The sequence below is a fragment of the Narcine bancroftii genome, chromosome 3 (genome assembly GCF_036971445.1).
Source record: "Narcine bancroftii isolate sNarBan1 chromosome 3, sNarBan1.hap1, whole genome shotgun sequence".
Taxonomy (NCBI): Eukaryota; Metazoa; Chordata; class Chondrichthyes; order Torpediniformes; family Narcinidae; genus Narcine; species Narcine bancroftii.
The window spans coordinates 343,967,157-343,988,677 of NC_091471.1; the positions used below are offsets into that span (position 1 = coordinate 343,967,157).

General features: G+C 40.1%; 1 protein-coding gene across 10 annotated transcripts in view; it reads right to left on the bottom strand.

The window, feature by feature from the left end:
* Window positions 1-21,521, bottom strand: part of b3gntl1 (UDP-GlcNAc:betaGal beta-1,3-N-acetylglucosaminyltransferase-like 1) — a 392,999-nt gene that overhangs the window by 60,921 nt on the left and 310,557 nt on the right. For 7 of the 10 annotated variants that reach the window (XR_011354723.1, XR_011354721.1, XR_011354727.1 and 4 more), the window contains one exon: window positions 369-634. Coding sequence is in view for 1 of the 10 variants with exons in the window: in XM_069929539.1 (XP_069785640.1) it covers window positions 10,944-11,024 (81 nt within the window). In the remaining 9 variants the exon portion in view is untranslated. Of the gene's footprint in view, window positions 1-368; window positions 635-10,748; window positions 11,025-21,521 lie in introns of those variants that run through there. The other 3 variants (XR_011354722.1, XR_011354724.1, XM_069929539.1) reach the window with 3 other exon arrangements.

The window sequence follows — 21,521 nt, forward strand, 5'->3', positions numbered from 1 at the left end:
GAATGCCCCAGCACCAATCCCTATGGCATGCCACCCATTATATTTTGACAACTCGAAAAAGACCCATTTACGCACACTATCCTCTTTCCACACCAACATGTACTGTACACTGTTACAGCATGAATTTTTATTCTCAGCAACAATCTTTTTGATACAGCACCTCACCAAATGCTCTTGGGAAATCTTAGTGCCTCCATTGATTCTTTGATTCTTCATTATCAGACCACATTACTTCTTCAAAGATCTCCAATAAACTGGATAAGCTGGATTTCCCTTTCATGAAATGACTTTGCCTGATCAACATAGATGAACTTTTCTATACAGAAGATGCTCCCTGCCTTTTTATTAAAATGGTGTTGGAACCTCACCTTGACTCTGCTTCAGCTGGTATCACCTTGAGCAGCATTTTAATATGGCCTGCCTGTAGGACTCCATGTTTCAGGCCAGAGTCCTTTTTTCATCTGGACGTAGGAATCCTGTAAACCCCAGAGGATCTTCATGACAATTCTGTTGGCCACCAGGTAGTACTTCTTCCAGGCTCCAGATCTTCCAATTTACCAGTCATCTCATGGAGGCACCAGTGGCCTGTCCAGATGGGAAGAAACCATATCAGCATAGTCTGGACATCAAAATCCTAAAAGGGGATGGAAAGGGGCCCAGCAAATAAATTTTATTGCCATCAGAGTTGGAACTGACTGTAAAGAGACAAATCAAGTTCAAGTTCATTATCATCTGACTATACATGCATAACCAGATGTCTCTCCAGACCATGGTGCCCGCATAAAAACAGAGTATATAATAACCATATAACAATTACAGTACAGAAACAGGCTATATCGGCCCTTCTAGTCTGCACCAATTTAAGTGAAATTCCACCAGTTCCACCTACCTGCTCCCTGCCCATAACCCTTCAATTCCCTCACATCCATGTAATCATCCAATCTCCTCTTAAATGACAGAATTGACCCTGCTGCAACTACCTCTTCCAGAATGGCATTCCACTCAGCCACCTCTCTCTGAGTGAAGAAGCTTATGTTACTTCTAAAGTTTTGCCCCCTCAGCCTTAACTTATGATCTCTCATTCCAATCTCCTCTACCCTAAAGGGGAAGAGGCTATTCACATCAACAAAGATAATCAAAATAAGTGGAAAATATTTGGGATGATTGACATGATTACAGGATGCATTTTATCAATCTCACAGCCTGTGGGATGAAGCTATTTTCCAGCCTGCATGTCCTGATTTTGATGCTCCTCTACCTTCCTCTTGATCATGTGTTGAAGGTACTGTGCGCTGGATGAAAAGAGCCTTCTATAATTCCGTGAACTCTATTTAGAACTCCCAGTAAAAGTTATCTATAGAGGAAAGAGTGAACCCGGTGATCCTTTCTGCTGCTTTAATGATCTTCAATATAGACTTGTGGTCTGATGCTTTGCAGCTAACCATACCCCACGATCCATTCTTATTGATGTCTTGTGTGTCAATGTAATTTTATTTAACATTGCATGTTCCTGCAGGTGGCATTGAATTATAATGATGGGCTAACGTGACTAGTCCATTGAAAGATATGGAAATTCCTCCTGAGTTTGAAACTAACCAGGTGACATCATGAAATGGTTACATCATTGCCTGGTATGGAAGCACCAACTCTCAGGGCAAGAATAAACTCCAGAGGGTTGTTAACTTGGCCTGCGTTATCACAGGCACCAGACTTCACTCCATCAAGGACATCTACATGAGGCGGTGTCTTAAAAAAGCAGCCTCTATCCTCAAAGACCCCCCCCCCCCACCACCCAGCCATGCCCTCTTGACCATCAGGAAAAAAGGTCCAGGAGCTTAAAGACGAGCACTCAATGACACAAGGACAGCTTCTTCCCCGCTGCCATCAGATTCCTGAATAATCAATGAACTAAAGACACTGCCTTAGTTTTCATGCACTTTTATTATATTTTGTATAGTATTGTTGTAAGATGAATGTTGGCACCGTGACGCTGCCGCAAAACACCGAATTTCATGACTTGTCCATGACAATAAATTCTGATGCGTCTGATGGGTGTTTAATTATTTAGTGAAAGAAAAGATTACAATGCTGGGAGACATAAATGACAAAAGTTGTTTGAGGCTTCACCAATGTGTTGACTCAGTAACAGCAAAACCTTTTGAATACAACGAACCATCACTAAATAAATTTTGAATACACCTGATGGAAAAGCCTAGAGGTATTCATGTTCAAACATGAACTTGATTATTGCAACTCATGAATCATTTTCTAAATTATTTTCCCAGGGTTTAAATAAACGCCTTGTCTGATCCTGTCGATGAGAGGATTTTTTTTCTCTATTAAACATAGCAAGCATGAGGTTTTGAACTTGCTTGAAGAAAACAACCTGCAGACCCATCAATTCATAAAGTACATTAATTTTGGTAAAACGAATAGCTTCACAACAACACTTCATTGCAATAAATATCTTGATGTCATGAGCTGCGACTCTGTGAAGAAGACTTTGTGCTCCTGTGGCAAAAATTATGACGCAATCAAACTTATTTATTGTGTGACAAATAAAGGAAAACTCGAGCGCTTAGGTCTGCGATGGAGTGGGTAAGGGTAATATGGAAGTGGTGAGAATGGGCCTTGTAAATTTAAAGATCTAGAAATTCCAGATCTGCTCTAGCAGCATGTGAGACCCTGGAAGGGGAAGCTATGGCTACCATGGCCCTTAGCCAGGAACCACACCACATATCCTGAGAATGAGATCTTCTACACAGAACTGTCCCATTGCTTGTGAGGACGTATTGGTGGCAGAAAGCCCAGCCTCACCTGTTCTGGAATTGCTAGTCCCTTAAATTTACCCGGCCATCTAAATAGAGTAGGACCACAGTATCCAGCACCGATGAGGATTGGTATATGCCAGATAAACGAGTTTCCTGTTTGCTTGAGACTCACTCTTGCAATGCCTAACTAATACACTTGCATTAAGAATAAAGAGTTTAAAAGACAAAAATACTATATTGTACTTATTCTGAACCTTAAAGTATATTACTTTTTTTCAGTCACATTCTTTGAAAATATTTTACTGTTGCTGCAGGTTCCTCTCCCTCCACGGAGTCGCCTGAAAGACGAACAATAACATTATAATAAACCCCCTCCCCCAGCTTTACAGATAAACCCTTACTAATATACTGAATAATATACTAATAAAGACTCTTCATAAGCAGAGATAAAGAGACACTTTAAGAGAGTCACTCCAAAGGTGAGTGGCATCAACCAACTCCTTATCCTGGGCGACACCATTTTATTCAAACACAACATTATTCAAACAGCTCCTACGAACAAAGCACGACCAAGGCTGAATATTTGTTTCCATCTTCTCTGAAGATTTACATGTTACTTCAGAGAACAATTAGTTACATAATTTGAAACTTTAAAAATTTATTCTTATTAATTTAATTTTTATTTATTTATTAAATATTAATATTATGATAAAAGTCCATAAATGAGCCCCACGTCTTTTGGAACTTAATATTTGAATTCTTGATAGCATATTTATTTATTTTTTCTAGTGTTGAACAGCTATAATATCTCTTAGCCATTATGCATGTGTAGGTGGAGTATTAACTTTCCATTTAATCAAAATTGCACATCTGGCTATAAATGATGTAAAACATAAAATTCAGCTTTGAATTGAAGTCTGTAATACATCAACATCTTGAATAAATCCAGAAAGAACAATTAAAGGGCAAGGTTCCCATTTTAATTTAATAATTATCAAAAGTGTTTGAAAACTAGGGCAGGTCCAGAACATATGATCTAAAGAACCGTCACCTATTTTACATTTGTCACATAGAATAGAAACAAGACAATTTAACTTCAGACATGTGTGCTCTATGTACCACTTTAAATTGCAGCAAACAATGGTGTGCACAAAAGGAAGTTATGTTTATCAAATTAACAATCGAGTCCCAAATCTCATCGGACCATGAAAGATTCAAATCCTGCTCCCAGGTGTTCTTGATTTTAACTAGGTGGGCTTGTCTTAGATCAGCCAAATGGTCATAAATAAGTGATATTAAGCCTCATGTTGTTCTGGATTGTTGGCGCTGTGTTGTCCCTCTCTAAGTTGGTGTCACTTGATTCATACAACCTTGCTTACAGGAAGGGGTTTTGACTTTTTTTCCTTTCTTTTTCAATCTTTTTTATTGGTTTTTATAATAAAAAAGGGAAAGAAACTGAAAATACAATATCACATATGTATATACATATATAAAACTTGGTTTCCCCCTCCACTGCACTGGGTGAAGACAGAAAAGACATTAAAATAAAAAATATATATATAAAACCTACCTAACCTACTCTATTTAAAATAAAACTAACAAAAACAAACATCTGAGCAGCTTATCCTGAGGGTTACATATTCATACAGTGAATCAAAAGACAAAGGTAAGACTATATCTCATCTGGAAGAGTGAGTACATCTAATCACATTAAAAACATTTACATCAAATGAAAATAAGACATAAGAGGTCACCATGTATCTTCAAATTTCACCAATGAATCAAATATATGATATCTCATTTTTTTCCTGAACTTAAACAGGACATAATATGAGAAAACTATTGAAATACTGTTGGAGGTCTAGAGTCTTTACATTTGAATATGATGGCTCTTCTAGCCAACAATGCAGAAGAGGGCCATAACCCGTTGCGCAGATACAGAAAAACTTCCTATGTCTGGTTCAATAACCCCCAAAAAAGCAGTTATTGGATTGGGTCATTGCTCCACATGAAAAACAGTTGAAAAGAAATTAATAATTTCTTTCCAATATATTTCTAAAGATGGACAAGATCCAAAACATATCAAACAATAACAATATCAGATTTGCATCTGTCACAACTATGGTTAATATTAGAAAAGATACAAGGTAGCTTTTCTTTGGACATGTGAACACGATGCACCACTTTGAATTGGATTAATGAATATTGGGCACATATTGTATTCACCAGTTAAAGAATCTTGTCCCACAGATCCTCCGATAAGGGTCTTTCAAGTTCCAGTTCCCAAGCCTTTTTAATCTTACTGTGGAATACTGGATGTAATTTCAATAATCTAACATATATATTTCCAATTAATCCTTTCTGACAAGGATTCAATTGAAAAATATTATCAACTGGTTCTGGTGGATACACAAATGGAAAGTCCAGTAATATGGTATTTAAGAAATTTCTAATCTGTAAATATCTAAAAAATATGAATATATGCTGTCATATTTACTCACCAGCTGTTGAAGGTTAAACAAACTTCCTTAAATAAATTTGCAGAAGAAATATTCCCTTTGATTTTCCATATAGAGAAGGATTGATCAATTATTGATTGTCAAAAAAGTAATTATGAGAGATGACACCAGATAAAACAAAGTTTTTTAAATTAAAAAAAATCCTAAATTGGAACCTGATTTGCAATATAAGTTTGAGTATTAGATTAGATACATCCTTATTGATCCTGTAAAAACTAAATGGAAGAGAAATATCTAATAAAGAAGCCACTGATTACTGCTCAATTAGATTTCAATTCTAAATCTGTCCATAATGGACAATTCAATTTGTCAGAATAAAAAAAATCCAAAAAGTTAGATAACGAATATTAACATCTCAGAAATAAAATCTAAAAGTAAGGGCCACACCTCCATCTTTTTTCAATTTTTGTAAATGCAATTTACTAATTCTAGAGTTTTTGTTCTTCTAAATAAAGGAAGAAACTTTTGAGTTAATATTGTCAAAAAAAGACTGGAATGGAAACGAATCTCTTTCAATTATATAAAAACTTAGTTCATATTATCATTTTAACTGCATTAATACGATCGATCTATTAAAGATAATGATAAAGGAGACCATCTAGAAGAGAAAAATTGAGTGGAATGACCTTCTGGAAGAGGTGGTTGCAGCAGGGTCAATTTTGTAATTTAAGAGGAGGTTGGATGAGTACATGGATGTGAGGGGGTTGGAGTGTTATGGGCAGGGAGCAGGTAGGTGGAACATTATTAAATCAATGTGGACTAGAAGGGCCAATGTGGCCTGTTTCTGTACTGTAATTGTTATATGGTTATATAAACATCTTTAAATCGTGTAGTAATTTTAACCCCTAAGTATTGGAACTTATCTCTGACATTCTTCAATGGAACTTGAGTGTAAATAGGGTCATGCATATTAATTGGAAAAAGTTCACTTTCATGAAGGTTTAGCTTGTATCCAGAGAAAACACAGATAACATAGCTAGGATATATCTTTTGTGATTTTTTTTTCATTTCTTTCTTTTTTTGAGTTTTTTTTGTTGTTAAATCTCATTTTATTGCCATGCTTGTGCTCTGGATTTCCTAATTTATGAGAATATTTGCATAATTAATTTTTTTTCCTGAATCTTGTAGCACATTGTCCAATTGTACTGTTCAATCGTTTTTCACGATATGAAAAATATTTTAAAAAGAAAAGATTCAGTTTATTTATTTATTTTCTCTTTTTTTTTTGCCGGCTTCCTCAGGTTGCCAGTTGGTTCAACTTCGGATAACAGGGGTTTACTTTTCTGGAATCTGGCTTGAAGAAAATACATACTTTCTGTAAGTTCTCAGCTGCCAGTCTGCCAGTACAGGGACCAACTAAACCAAACGTTTTTCCCAACAGTTGGGATTCAAAGGCGAAAAAGAAAATGTCAAGTTGAGCCAAGGCAAATTCTTGCCCCTTTCCTCACACAACGAATTTCCTCTGCAGATTATTCATCCAAGGAATTTCAGGCCTAAAATTTAGTTTTCACAAATTATTCTTGATCTGACATCTAAATCTTGGCCAATAGTATTTGAAGGAAGTAAAAAAAAAGTGTGATCCAGGAAGGTAGAATCTATATGATGAATTTTATCATATTTGACACACTTCTCATGTTATAAAAAAGATGATTTAAAAAAAAAACATCTTCAATCCAGGTCAGGATCTGCTAACTATCATATGGCTTTAGAAGACAAGCATATCAGCTACATGCAGTAAAATATATTACATTTGTTTTTGTTGTGAGATCATCTAAATAATTGCATGCTATTGGCTAAGTGCAGTAATACCAGACACTGGTGGGGAAGAAGGGTGTGAGCTGATGAGAATGTAACAGATCGTAACCCATAATTATGCATGTATGTCTGTGTCATTGAACATGTGTATGAGTCTCTTGTAACAATATTAATATTTGGGGAGAATTTATAAGGTTTAGAGTAGGCCATATACATACACACATCTTAAAACAGATCTTATTTGAAAGACTGAAGAATTCACATTGCAGGATCTCTGGAGAATGTAAGCACCTTTCACAAGTCAGTGTAAATTGAACTGAAGGCATAAAATGCTTGACCATTGTCTTGCTGGCGTCATGCTGTCTATCAGTACCCTTTCTGCAAAGTGCTCATAGAAAGGTCACTCCTGGATTTTATTTATCTAACAACAGATGAGAGCAGAAGAAAGAAATAACTGTTGTTTTGCTCAGGAAGGTGGGGGTTTTGCAGGACATGAGTCACGTGCTCTCTTTGGAGTTGCAGTTGGAAAAGAGAGAGAGTTGAGTTAACAGCTCAGTCAGTCAGTGTGTGGGACACTGACAAGTAACTGAAAAGTGCAATCCAGGGAAAACTGAAACTGATGAAAGCAAGTTCCAGAGCAGTAGATGGTTGGAAGTGCTATCTGTCTGATGTTTCTCTTGAAATAGAGGAAGGAATGGAACTCTGTGGTAGTTTGAAGAAAGAGGTTACCATCTAGAAGACCTTGATGGGGCGAGTTTCATCACCGAGACCCTGAGGTGACTAGTGGTGGTACTTCAGTTGTGGAAATTGTGGAGCAACAAATATCTCTCTCTGCAAACCCTACAAGAACTTTGCTGAGCAGTAAACATTTACCTTTCAAGCACCAAGCCTGTGGTGATTTTATACATGTTAAATTCTGTGCACAGTATGGTGATTGCCTGCAACCAGCGAACTTGGAAGAAGGAGAAGTGAGATTGAACTGTGAACCAAATAACTTTTCTTGAATTTATACACACATTGCATACACGTGCACTTAGAATAAGAAGGGGGTAATTTGGGTTAGTATAGAGTATAGTATAAGCATAGAGTTAAGTTAAAGTTTGATTCTATTTTCATGTTTGAAGTTGATAAAAATAACTTTTGTTTTGAAAGGTGAATGTCTATTGCTGCTGGGTTTTGGGGTCCTTTGGGCTCGTAATACACTGACTTCCAAATAGTGTGTGCATGTGCATGCGATAGCTAAACTGGGATCTGTTAATTTTTTTTGCCTTGTGTAAAACTTCCAACTGAGCACTTACCTGCTTGTGTATTCTGAACTACACCAAGTGTGACCTCAATTGATGTACCAACGCATGCATCTTCAGGCCATTCAATGAAGCACAATCAAGGATAGTACAAAAGTCCCGAGTTGTACTTAAAATCATAATGTCATAGATCACAGAAGCAGGCCAAACATTTTGCTAATCACATTTGCGATTCAAGGAAGGTGGTGATTCAGGAAATGTCCCGAAACGTAGCCCCAAAAGCAAACAGCATTTTTGATGTCCCTCTGACCTGCACCAGGCAACTTTACCATTGTTTTCAGCATTTCCTTAGTCTTTGCTGAAGATGTCATGTCTTAGCCCCTCCTTGGGCTTCAGAAAGACCAATAGTGGTACAAAAGTGGGAGACCAAAGAGTTTTGATTGAAAGTGACATGTCTGGTTGTGTGTCTCCAAGGACCAGAGAATGCTGTTTTGACGGGTTGTACTTGTGCAATCAGATGATAATAAACTTGACCAAAATCCATGAAAATGAAAACGTTTCCCCAATCTTCTGCTCCACTGTCTGCTAAATCCCTTTAGGATTGATTACATTTTCCTTCTTGATGCTTTTAGTACAGTCCAAGAACTAGATTTGGGTAAAGGCCCCATTCCTAGCAGAATATGGTATGCACACTAGGTGGATTCTAGAATAATAGAACCCGACAGCTTAGAAAACAGGTCATTTGGCCCTTCTAGTCTGTGCTGAAACATTATTCCTCTAGTCCACTGATCTGCACCCATTACATAACTCTCCAGACCTCTCCTATTCATGTATCTATCCAGTTTATTTTTAAAACTTAAGATCTCAACTCTTTCCACTTTCCCACCACTCATTGAGTGAAAAAGTTCCCTCTAAACCTTTCAAACCTTTCCCATTCACCCTTAAGCCATGCCATCTTGTATTTTTTCTCTCCTAATCTAAGTGGAAAGAGCCTACTCACATTTGCAGTCTAAACCTCTCATAATTTTGTAAACCTTTATCAAATCTTCCCTCATTCTTATATGCTCCAAGGAATAAAGTCCTAACCCGTTCAATCTCAACAACCTAGTAAATCTTCTCTGCACTCTTTCAGTCTTACTGATATCCTTCCTGTAGTTTGGCGACCAGAGCTGCACACAATACTCCAAATTTGACCTCACCAATGTCTTATACAACCTCACCATTACATCCCAACTCCTGTACTCAGTACTTTGATTTATGAAGGTCAAGATGCCAAAAGTTTTCTTCGCAACCCTGACTACCTGTGACGCCACTACTTCCAGGTCAGAGAATTGTGGCTGTAAACCAATGCCATGTTGGTCAGTCCCTGGCTATCAGCCAATCTGGTTTCCATGTTATTACATTGAGATCTGCACAAACCTCTAAGGAGTGCCCAAATGGTACTGATAATCCTCTTTGTGGGTTAAGTAGACACTGTAAGTTGCTCTTGGCTGAATGCAGTTGTAATACTTGACGCTGGCAGGAGAGGAGGGTGCGAGTTGATGAGAATGTGAGAGAATGAAATGTGAATGGTATAAATGGGTGCTTGATGGTCAATGCTGACTTGTTGGGACAAATAGCCATGGACTAATACAACATAAAAACAGGTCATGCAGCCATTGCATCTATACTGACCATAAACCACCCATTTACACTAATCCTACATTAACTGCATTTTTTTCTTATTCTCCCCACATTCTTATCAAACTATTAAACTTGCATAGCTGAGAAGAGACTTGCTGATCACAACAAATGGATGGCACATCAATGAGCCACTGCTTCAGTGTTCAGGCGACTAAATTCAGTATCATCCTTAGGTCCTATCTCTCTGACCTTTTCCCAGCGAGTCTGCGACTTTAATCCGGTTTCCTTCCAGATCCCAATGGTGAGTTCTTCACTGTAAATTGTCCTTACTGCAGAACGGAACCATAGAGTTTTAAAGTACAGAAATGGGCTTTTGTGTCCACCGTATGTCCACAAGGGGTAGAACCTGGGACAGAGTTGGTAGAATAGTGTAAAATAGGTGCCTGACAGCCAGCAGGTTCTCATTGGGCTGAATGACCTATATCAGAAGTAGAACTAGGAGACATAGCCTCAAGATCCAAGGAGTAGATTTAGGATGTAGACGAGGAGGAACTTTTTTCCCAGAGGGTGGTGAATCTGTAGACTTCGCTGCCCATTGTAGCAGTGGAGGCGACCTTAGTGAATATATTCAAGACAAGGTTGGATAGATTTTTACAGTGTTGGGGAATTAAGGGATATGGGGAAAAGGCAGGCAGGCGGAGATCAGATCACCCATGGTCTCATTGAATGGCGGAACCGGCTTGACAAGCCAGATGGCCAACCCTTGTTCCTATTTCTTATGTTCTTGTGTTCAGTGATGTATAACATGATCCCTTAAAAAAAAACTGGACCCAATATTGATGTATCCTCAATATAGGATCAATATGATTTTATCTTATACAAAAACGTGGTGCTATGATAAACGATCAGCTGTGATCTTACTTAATGGAGCAGGTGTGGGGCCAAATAGCCTACTCCTTTTTGCAATTTTTAATGTCCTTTAGATCCTGCAGGCACTGTGGAAATCAGCCATGGATATTAGCCCGAGGCCCTCAGCTGAAATGATAGTAGTCCACTCCTTCCTTCAGCTTCAGCGTGTTTAAATTTTCTTCAAGCCCACCACCTGTCAGGTCCTGCCAAAAATGAGAAATGTTAGATCACATCAGTCAGTCCCAGCCTTGCTTCTTATCTTATAATGGATGATGTAAGTGCAAAACTAATCCATCCTGAAACCTGGCAATGCCTCAGTGTGCTGGGAGCTATCCACAGTTATTGAGAAATACATCATGTAACATGAATCATCCTCAAGAGGTCAAAGATTTGTCAGCAACTTGACAGTTTCTTGCTGTGAGTTTCCAGCTGTTTGAATATTTCCCTTTGTGTAGAATTGTGAAAGCACAAAAACAAATTAACAGCTGGGCATCGTGTGTGTGTGGTTTTAATTGGGGTTTTGATTGGAAAGAAGCATAATTTTTATTCCACTTGAGTGCTGATGTATTTATTTTATTAATTAGCAGAATGTTTCCAAATCTTCTGAGTTAGTTCTCTAATTCATCCAATTATATTATGCCAGTGGTTCGCAACCTTTTTTGGTCTCAGGCCCACCTGGCTTCCGGCCACTGGTGGCAATGACTGAGCAATATTTTCAAGTCAACGGCAGCTCTGTACGAAATACATCTTTATCTAATTTAAAGTATTTTATTTAACATTTTAAAGGATAAAAAAAAGCACTGCAAACAAACACTGAACATAAAAAAATCCCAATCAAAATCAAAGTTCAAGCCACTTTAATACAAAAGTTTCCACATCCTTAGTTAATTATGTAGTTATTTCAGATTTTATTGCTTTAGCAAAAGGGTCAGAAGATTGTGCAGCAAGGTGGTCTGCCATTCAGCTCTCAATATCTGATCTGACATTAGAGTTCATGTATTTTTGGAGAATTATAACATTACCAAATCAGGTCCCTGCAAAGAGCATCTAATTTTTTTTTGGATGTTTTATTTATAAATTTTCAAACTCAAACCCAGTTTCCAGTAATCAATCACAAATTACACATCAATTATATACCAAATTCACCTTTCAGTCCAAGCCATTATCCCCCTCCCCTCCCCCAACACTCAACAGACCACAGTTACGCACAACATTCGAGACACCCACAACAAAGGTAGGGAACACATCAGGGATTTGTCACAGGCCGACAGCCGGCACCTAGGCTGTTGCATTTTTCTTGACTTTATTTGTTTTTGGGATGGAATGGACCCCCCCCCCCCATCCACCCCTCCCTCAGTAGGATAGATGGGGAAGGCAGGCTATCTAATTGGCCTAAAATTGATACTCACCCATAAAGAAGCACTAATTATGGGATTCCCAGTGTTCCTGATGGGACGAGTCACAACAGAATCCTGCTGCCCATGCATTGTGGGGTCCAGGAAAGGTCCTCCGAGACAATGACACAGAAAATTTAAATTTTCTCACCCTCTCCACCTCTGATCCCCCAATGATCACTGGATCGTACACCTCTGGTTTTCCCTTCCTAAAGTCAACAATTATATCCTTGGTTTAGGTGACACTGAGTGAGTGATTGTTGTTAGTAAACCATTCAGCCAAACTTTCAATCTTCCTCCTGTAAGCTGACTCATCGCCCCTTCTTGTACAAGCTATAACTATGGTATCGTCGGTCAATTTGTAAATGGTGTTGTACCAAGTTACACAGTCATAGGTGTAAAGCAGGTAGAGCTGGGGGCTAAGTATGCATCCCTGTGATGATCTGGTACTGATGGATATTGTGAAGGAGATGTTCTTGCCAATCTGCACTGATTGTGGTCTGGAGGTGAGGAAAGGCAGGATTCAATTACACAATGGGGATTGAGGCCCAGGTCTTGAATTTGCTGATCATTTTTGAGGGGATGATGGAATGATGAACTGCAGTGGATAAAGAGCATCTTTACTGTCTAGGGTTTCCAGAGCTTTGTGTAGAGTCAGTGAGATGGCATCTGCCATAAACCTGTTGCTTTTGTAGGCCAATTAGAATGGACCTATGTTGCCACTCAGATATGCTTCAACACCAGCCTCTCAAAACACCTCATCACTGTGGATGCGTGTGCCGCTGGTCAGGAGTCATTTAGACAGGTTACACAAACCAGTATGATTGCAGCCTGTTTAAAAAAGGTGGGTACGATGCCCTATTAGAGTGAGATGCTGAAAGATATCCATGAATACATTGGCAAGTTGGTCAGCATGGGTTTTCAGTACTTGGCCGGGTACTCTGTCCGGACCGGATGCTTTCCTTTGATTCACTCCTCCTGAATCAAGCTACACATCATCTTTGGATACTGACAGAAGAGGATCATTAAAGGGACATGGGGGTGAGCAGTGGCTCTTCCTTGTCCTGGTTTTCATAGATGGCATTTAATTCAACTGGTAGTAAAGGTTTAATGTCTCCTATTGTACCAGATTTGGTTTTGTAGCAGGTTATTTCATTTAGCCCCTGTCGATTCAGCATACTGTCGAGTATCCTTTGTTTTCATTCTCATCCAGAATCTCCACTTCACCCACGAGTTGGCTTTCTGGATGTCGTGTCCGCTCCTTGTGTTGTGTTCTGTGATCTGGCTCTCAGCAGGTTCCAGATTTCATTGTTCATCTCGGGATCCTGCTCGGGGAAAATGGTGAACAATTCGTTCACACCTGTTTTGATAAAGTCGGTAACAGCCCTGGTATAAGCATTCAGATCCTCAGCTAAGTCCTTGATCACCGCTCAATCCACTGGCTCGAGGCAGTCCTGTTGCCAATCGTCAGCTTCCCGCGACCACCTTCTCGCTAGTCTGATCTCTGGAGCCTCTCTATTTTAGGCTTTATTCGTATGCAGGCACCACCAGGTAATACGATTTACAAAAAAATGTGGTCTCAGGGAAGAATGATAGGTCTTCCTTATCTCAGTGTAGCAGTCGTCACGTGTGCTCTGCTACTGCAGGTTATGTGCTGGGGATAATTGTGCTGGATTGTAATTGAGAGAGTTGGAGAGGGCGAGTTAAGGAGGGTGAAAGCTAGAGAGAAATAAAACAAATAAAGGCACATGTAAAAGCAGGTGAGAGGTGTAGGAAATGCTCTGCAAATCTGCAGTGAAGAAGGAAAACCAAGTAAATATTAAAGATAAACTAGACATAAGTAGACTCTTTCCCCTGAGGGCAGGGGAGGTTGGAACAAGAGGCCATGAGTTAAGTGTAAGGGGGCAACACTTTAGGAGAAATATTAGAGGTGGCTTTTTCCACTCAGCGAGTGGTGGCAGAATGGAATGAACTTCCGAATGAGATAGTTGCAGCAGGGTCCCTTCTGTCAATTTAGAGAAGGTTGGATGTGTACATAGAGGTGAGGGGGGGGGGGGCGGGGGTTGGAGGGTTATTGGCAGAGAGCAGGAGGTTTGAGCTAGTGGAATTGTTCTATTGAACTGGTGCGGACTCGAAAGGCCGACATGGCCTGTTTCCGCTCCGTGAATGGTTATATGATTATATGGAGATATTTCAGTAGAACTGGCCAGTTCAGATGCAAGCAGAAAAAGCAAGTTAACTGAAATTATTGAATCTGATAAGAACTTTGAACTTTGAGATCAGAAGACAGCAAAAAGCCCAGAGAGAAAATTAGGTACCGGTTCTCAAGGTTTTGTTGGGTCTTGTTCATGCTGAGCAGGTAGCCGTAGTCAGATAGGTCAGAGTGGGAATGGGATAGAGAAGTAAAGCGATACAAATTCTTCAACGTGAAAATAAATTCAAACAGGTGAACAAGTGTGTTGGTAGGTGGGTTGTAGAAACACTTAGAACTGAGATGAGGAGAAATCTTTTCCTCAGTTGTGAACTTGTGGAACTCCAACCATAGAAAGTTGTTGAGGCCAGTTGAATGATCACCCATGATTATGTGGAATGATGAAGCAGTTTTGAAAGGCTGACCAGGTATCAGAGTCAGGATTTGAGAGGGTGCTGAGGCCAAGTAGGGCTCCAAATTGGCCTCGGTCACTGAAGGCTTCCGGAATGTGTCAGACATCTGGAGCTCACGTTGCCGATGGATCGAACAGGAGAGGGCGCAGCTGCAGAAGCAGTGGAGGCGAATCCACGGACACCCAGGGACTCTCTTTTGCTTCTCTTTCTCACTTACTGAAAGGGGTGCCGGGCAATATTAACAGCAGGCAAGAGTTAAGGTACATCATGTATGCTACAGTTTTAACGTATTGTACCTGACAATTGAAGATTCTGTTGTTATGTTCTCGTTTTCTATATTTCGACAGGCAGTGGTGTTTGCATGCACATAGAGTTCTTGTCCTTGGTGGTCGGGGTCATATATTTGAAATTATTGTTGGAATAGCATGGGCAAATAACTGTAGGGCATTTTGTCAATAGAAACATGTGGAGCTGCAAATTGGGAGCCACTTGGCTCCATCTCTTCACTACATCAGAGTGGATCTATCATCCCTCATGCCATGGCACAGAAACAGTCCCTATTCACAGGAACAATTAAGGTTGAAGAAACAAACTAGTAATAGAGAAGAGAAAACATATTATGCAAGTAACAAATATGAAATAAGAGATTCTACGAGTATATAAAGAGGCAAACTTTAGAAAAGAAACATTGGTCCTCTAGAGCAGTGGTTCTCAACCTTTTTCTTTCCACTCACATACCACTTTAAGTATTCCCTATGCCATAAGTGCTCTGTGATTAGTAAGGGATTGCTTAAGGTGGTATGTGGATGGAAAGAAAAAGTTGAAAACCAGTGTTTTAATTGTACCTAATTGACTCGTCATGTGCAAGGTTTCATAACTCCAAAGGAAATGGGCCAATGACAATTTTTCTCAAGCAAAATATTTCAGTATCAATTGTGTCTCAACCTTCCCTTCCCACTCACATCCCACCTTAAGCAATCCCTTACCAATTGCAGAACATTTATGGCATAGGGATTAACTTAAAGTGGTATGTGAGTGGAAAGGAAAAGGTTGAGAACCACTACTCTACGGTGATGAGAATTAATCATGGGAAATAAGGAAGTGGCAGAGACTTTTAGCATTTTGTACCAAGGAGACAAAATATTTGATAAATTTGTCCAAATAAATATGGAAAATTATGGAGACAAAATAAATTAAAATGATCATTTTTGCCAGAGGAAAAATATGAATTGGGGAAATTACTTGGACTAGAGGTACTGAATGATGGATGGGTGCCCACTTCCTAGTCAAGTGTACCTGGATTTTCAAAAGGCTTTCAATAAGTGGCCACATAAAAGATTGCATCACCAGGGAAGAATTTTTGATGTGGTGGGTGGATTGACATTTTGCTTCATACTATCCTGCAAAGTGCTGATTCATTGTAGTCCTTTTGATCTTTCGGTCTGAACACTCACAATTAATTACCCAACTGTTCTTAAAAAAAATGACATCCGCTTGGGCTACGTTGCTTCTGTGTTGGGAACCTCGTGTGACTCCTTGCCCTTTTCCATTACTGTGGTCTTCTATAAGCCAGGAACCTTGCCCTTCATTAGTGCTTTCTTCCGCAATGAATTATGCCAAACCTTAGTGTGGGGGGCCGCATGCACGCTGGCGTTGGATTGACTGAAGCAACTACCATAAATGAGCAGAGGTAAGCCATGTAGATAAGGTATTCCTACATGATTCGACCATGCCTCACTCAGAATGTCTTGTACATTACAGGAACACGCGCACGCAAAGTCATGATTGCAGCTGGACACAGTAGTGTTTTGCATTAAACTTTATAGCCTCACAGGGGTAAGTGATACAATTGCAAAATATTCAGACATGTCATAGATTTTTGGCAATTACTGTACATAACTCCAAATGTGAAGTTGATTACTGACCTAAAAACATCATTACAGGAATCCCTGCTTGTTCTCCTTTTACAGTATGTATCAATGACAATTTATCCAGTAGTAACTCTTATAAGAAATTGAAAAATATAAAGCTCACATGGTGAAATGAAACATCTGCTCTGCATTATCCCCTCTCTAAGAGCTCCCCTTCATAAGGAAGATCGAAAACAGCAGGATTGCAGAAAAGTATTGCCCTACATTGACCAGATCCAACTGATGTCAGCTGAGTGAAATACAATGCTTCTACTACTGACATTTCACAAATTGTGCCCCATTGTGTATTGTGAAGTGGACAGTTTGACATCTTTGGACCTTGGGAAGTGTTTGATACCTCAAAGTCCACTCTGTCAGATTTCCCAGTGTCAATTTTAAAGAGTGAGAAAATCAACAAGTTAGCACAACACGGTCTTTATTCTACCAAGAGTGTTCCATAATGAAATTCTGAGATCGATTTTTTTGTAGACATGGAAGTAAATGTTATCTAAAAAAAAACATTAGGTGCATGCCTGTAGAAATTCGACCAAAAATTGTCATCAAAACATCGGAGAGCGTGTGTGAAAAGGCTTGTTCTAATTTTCTGATTCACATAACTTTAAGTGAGGGCTTTGCCAATAAACGTGGAATCCAATTTCCAGACTAACATTTTCAAATTGTCTTTTTTTGATTGCCAGTGTTCCCATTTGCCATCCTGGGCTCAACACCTTCAGTTATTGACTTTCTGCCTTGGGTAGAGTTCCATTTCATGTGGTACTGCTGGATAAATCCCATGATCTCAGCGATCTCATAATATGGTTAGGCCCACCTCTATCCAGCCCAGTGCCAAAGAATACTTGAAGTAATATGCAGTTATGATGAAATACACCCAAAGATAGAGAGAGAGAGAGAGAGAGAGAGAGAGAGAGAGAGAGAGAGAGAGAGAGAGAGAGTGAGAGAGAGAGAGAGAGAGAGAGAGAGAGAGAGAGAGAGAGAGAGCGAGAGAGAAGAGTGTGCTAACAGGACAGTGAGAGTCCAACACAAATTTCATTGCATTTCTCGAAATCTCCATTAATCGTGATCGTTTCATCATTTCCAATGGATGAGTAAATCTTCAAGGAAACGTTCACCTTTTTATTGTGGAAGCACTGGTTGCTAACATCCTACCATAGGATGAATTTCAAATATGAACTCTGCATCAAAACAGGAGCAAACATTACTACAATACACCATGCAGCTTCAGAGGCAAACTGCAAACAAGGTTGTGATGAAAAGAATCAAGGTGCTGAGCAGGAGAAAAGCTGGGCGGAAAACAGTCGAGGGAACATTTTGGGTGGATTTTGATAGAGTGGGAAAATTGCACATTTATATAGAGAATTTCAAAGAACACGAACACATGTTAAGATAGAACTAGGAGCAAGCAGAAGCTGGGGTAATAATAACAGATTGATTATAGATGATGGATGGCTAGGGAGGAGCGAGTGACAAGACCTTGTGAAGGCTTGGAATTGGTTAGACCTTAATGAGTTGGAGCACAAGGTTTTTCCAAAGGTGGAGTAATGCGAGGGGAATACTTTCAGTGGTCATGTTGTGCAACTTTAATGGAAGCAGTCATGGTGCAGAATGGATACCCAGAATTTAGGTCAGGACTGGGCAATGTCTCTATCTCCAGACTGAACAAAATGACAGCCAGGGAAGGAACCAGAGCCAAGATTGGAACAATGCAGGCTATATTGGTTTTGCCAACATTACGTTGTAAGAAATTTGAGATTAGTCACATCCTGCTGTTTGACAGGCATGTAAAGAAAATAGTGACAACTTCTGGGCTGATGAAACACACAGATATAAAACATACTTTAAAGTAAACCATCACTTTTATTAAAAAAAAGAGACTTCTTTAGACTCCTACAAAAAAAACCCAGACTCTCCCAGTGCCGTCTTCTTCAAAGAAATCCCCTTTCAAATGGCATCAACTCTTTCAGTATCTATCTGAGGCAATACTAATGCTGGATCCATCCAACTGTGAATAAACACAAGCTAATTATCCCAAGTATTCACAGACCAATTTCAAATAAACAGTTACTCCAGATTCCTGTTGCCTTCCCAAGCTGACTACAATTTAAACACATTGAGAATGGAGATTACATTTGATTAAATCAATAGCAATCACAATTTATATCCAACAATAAATGAAGAAAATGAGAACTCTGTTTATGGGGTAACAGGCGGTCAAGTTACTGAGTTGCAATGAAGCATCCGTCACAGTCAAACACTTTCTCCAAGTGGTAGGATCTCAATGTGAATTAAATCTAGCCGTCTTGAATTTAACAGAGTCCAAGGTCAGAAAACCATACAGTGGTCCACATTATCCTGCTGCATTCTGTCATATCTGAGATCCTATGTGGAATACAGGGAAGTTTAGATAGTTAAATAAAGAGTGATTGGTGGTGAAGATAGATTGAGTCAGTTTATATGATGTCATGATGTATCCAAAAGAAAGAGTTGACTGGAAAGTAAAGTTGCATCCTGTTATTAAGCTATCTCTACAGTTTCTGTAGAGTAGAAAAATCAAGGGATAGGTCAGGAAAATGGTGCTCGGGCCGAAGATCAGCTATGATCATGTTGGATAATGAGGTAGGCTCAAAAAAAGAGTGGCCTATTCCTATCTCTCATGTTGTTTTGCGAGAAATCAGGACATCCTCAGGGAGAAAAAGGTTAGATGCAAGATCCTATGGGATGCCAAGACTACATAGTGGATAAATGTATCCGATCAGATATATTTAGAAATAGTGCAAAAAAATGAACACAAATGAAGCAATCAAGAAAAACTGAGGATATACATTTTTCTTGTAATTGAAACATCACAATTATTTGGATTTTAAAGTTCAGTATTCATCTTCATTGAATGGGGCCATCTTTAGTTATGCCAGCTATGGCTGGTATAAACCTGAAAGACCCTTGAGATCAAATTATCACAGAATGCTCCTAGAGGCAGCAATGAGTTCAAGGATAGAAAGGGCAGGTGTTCAAGCATGCAAGAATTAACACATCCCAAAGTATGGTGTGCGCACGCATGCACGCACGCACACGCATACCCCCCTCCCCCCCCCCCACACACACACACAAACACACACACACACACACACACACACACACACACACAAGGTAGTCACCCTTCAGTATGATTCAGTACAATGACACTGACTGCAACATATGGTTGGTAGCAGGAGCCTGAAGCCTTAACATGTACGAAGGACAAATGTCTGGCAAATAAACCACAACCTCCGTATTTGAATATATATTTTGCCTAAATGCATTTAGGGAGACATTATGCCTTGTAAGTTTATCAATTCTTTCAACTCAACCTCCCACAAACCACCTGCTCCCACCTCCTAAATCTGGGAATTGCCTTCAGGCAACAGACATCAAAGCAAGCAGCCAAGGTGTCATTGAGTTTAAAATACTGATTATGAAACATTAGGCTATTTCATGTCAGGCCTCTGCCTGGAGGCTAGCTACAAGAACGGATTGAAAAACTAGAACTTACCTTTCAGACGGCAGCACTAAAAGGCTGCTCCAGAGTCACATTCATATCCAGAGGCACCTTGTAGTGCCCTCTGGATCCGACAGAGGTGGGGCAACTGGTGCCATAGCGCCACCCGTCACAAATACGTAGCAGAGCAATGGTCGTTTTCCCTACCCATAATCCCCCATGCAGCTGGAACCGCTCTGTAATTCCCAGAACAGTTCTAGCTGCATGGGGGATTATGGGTAGGGAAGATGGCCATTGCTCTGCTGTGCTTTGAGCCGCAAAGAGTGGCCCCGAAGGCTGAAGCGGCCTGGTGTGGCTGTCTCAGCCTGCACCGGTCACCCCCTGACTGCTCCTACCAACTCTCACGGCTCCTGCTTCCCCGCCGGCCCCTGCTAACGGCTCCTGCTGCCCCGCGGCCCCTGCTGACAGCTCCCACTGCCCTGACGATCTCCGCTGCTCTGAGGGCTCCCATTTGCCACCCTTGCCTTGGAGGAAGAGGGGTGAGTGGGAGATAGATCGTGGGCTGATGGAATCATCAGCCTGTCCCTAAACACCCACTTGCAGAAGCTGTACATTCAGGTCAGGCGGCGGAGCACAGCACTCCGCCGATTATCCTTCCCTGAGAAGGGTTGGAATTGGCACCTCGGAGCCGGCTACAGCAGATTCAGGAAGGTATGCCTTTACAGACAGGCGTTTTCCCTGTTTGAAAGTGCCCATTGATAGACACCAGCAACTCGTCAAGATTTGGGTGGACTTCAGGCAAGCCTTAAGCCTTTAAATGGGGCCAAATCAGTTCCACTCCTTTTGAGAAAGGGCCCACGAATGTGCACTTTGTAACAGTATGGGTGCTCTATTGTAGAAAGTAGCAGATAGTTAAGTAAACACAATACAGTTTGAGTCCCTCAACTTCTCATTGTTTTCTTGAGAATAGGGCATCTGCAGTTTTTGCTTTCCTCAGTACAATTTGTCTTCAGAAGAAGCAAATTAATTGTGGATTGAGATGTGTTTACATTGCAAACTGTGGGTTAATGGTCTGCATCACTTTCCATACTGAAAGTCAGTATAGAACTCAAAATAATCCCCTATCCCTTAACACAGAGGACTTTGAACAGACATTAAGGCAACACTGGATTACTGAGCTCCATGGAGAGCTCAGACTTCCAGCAAAGGCCTTCAGATAGCATGTTGAGAGTCTGTGGATTGGCACTTCAACTTAGACACAGATTGTTGAGCTTCTGAGGAACAATGTCAATTAATGTC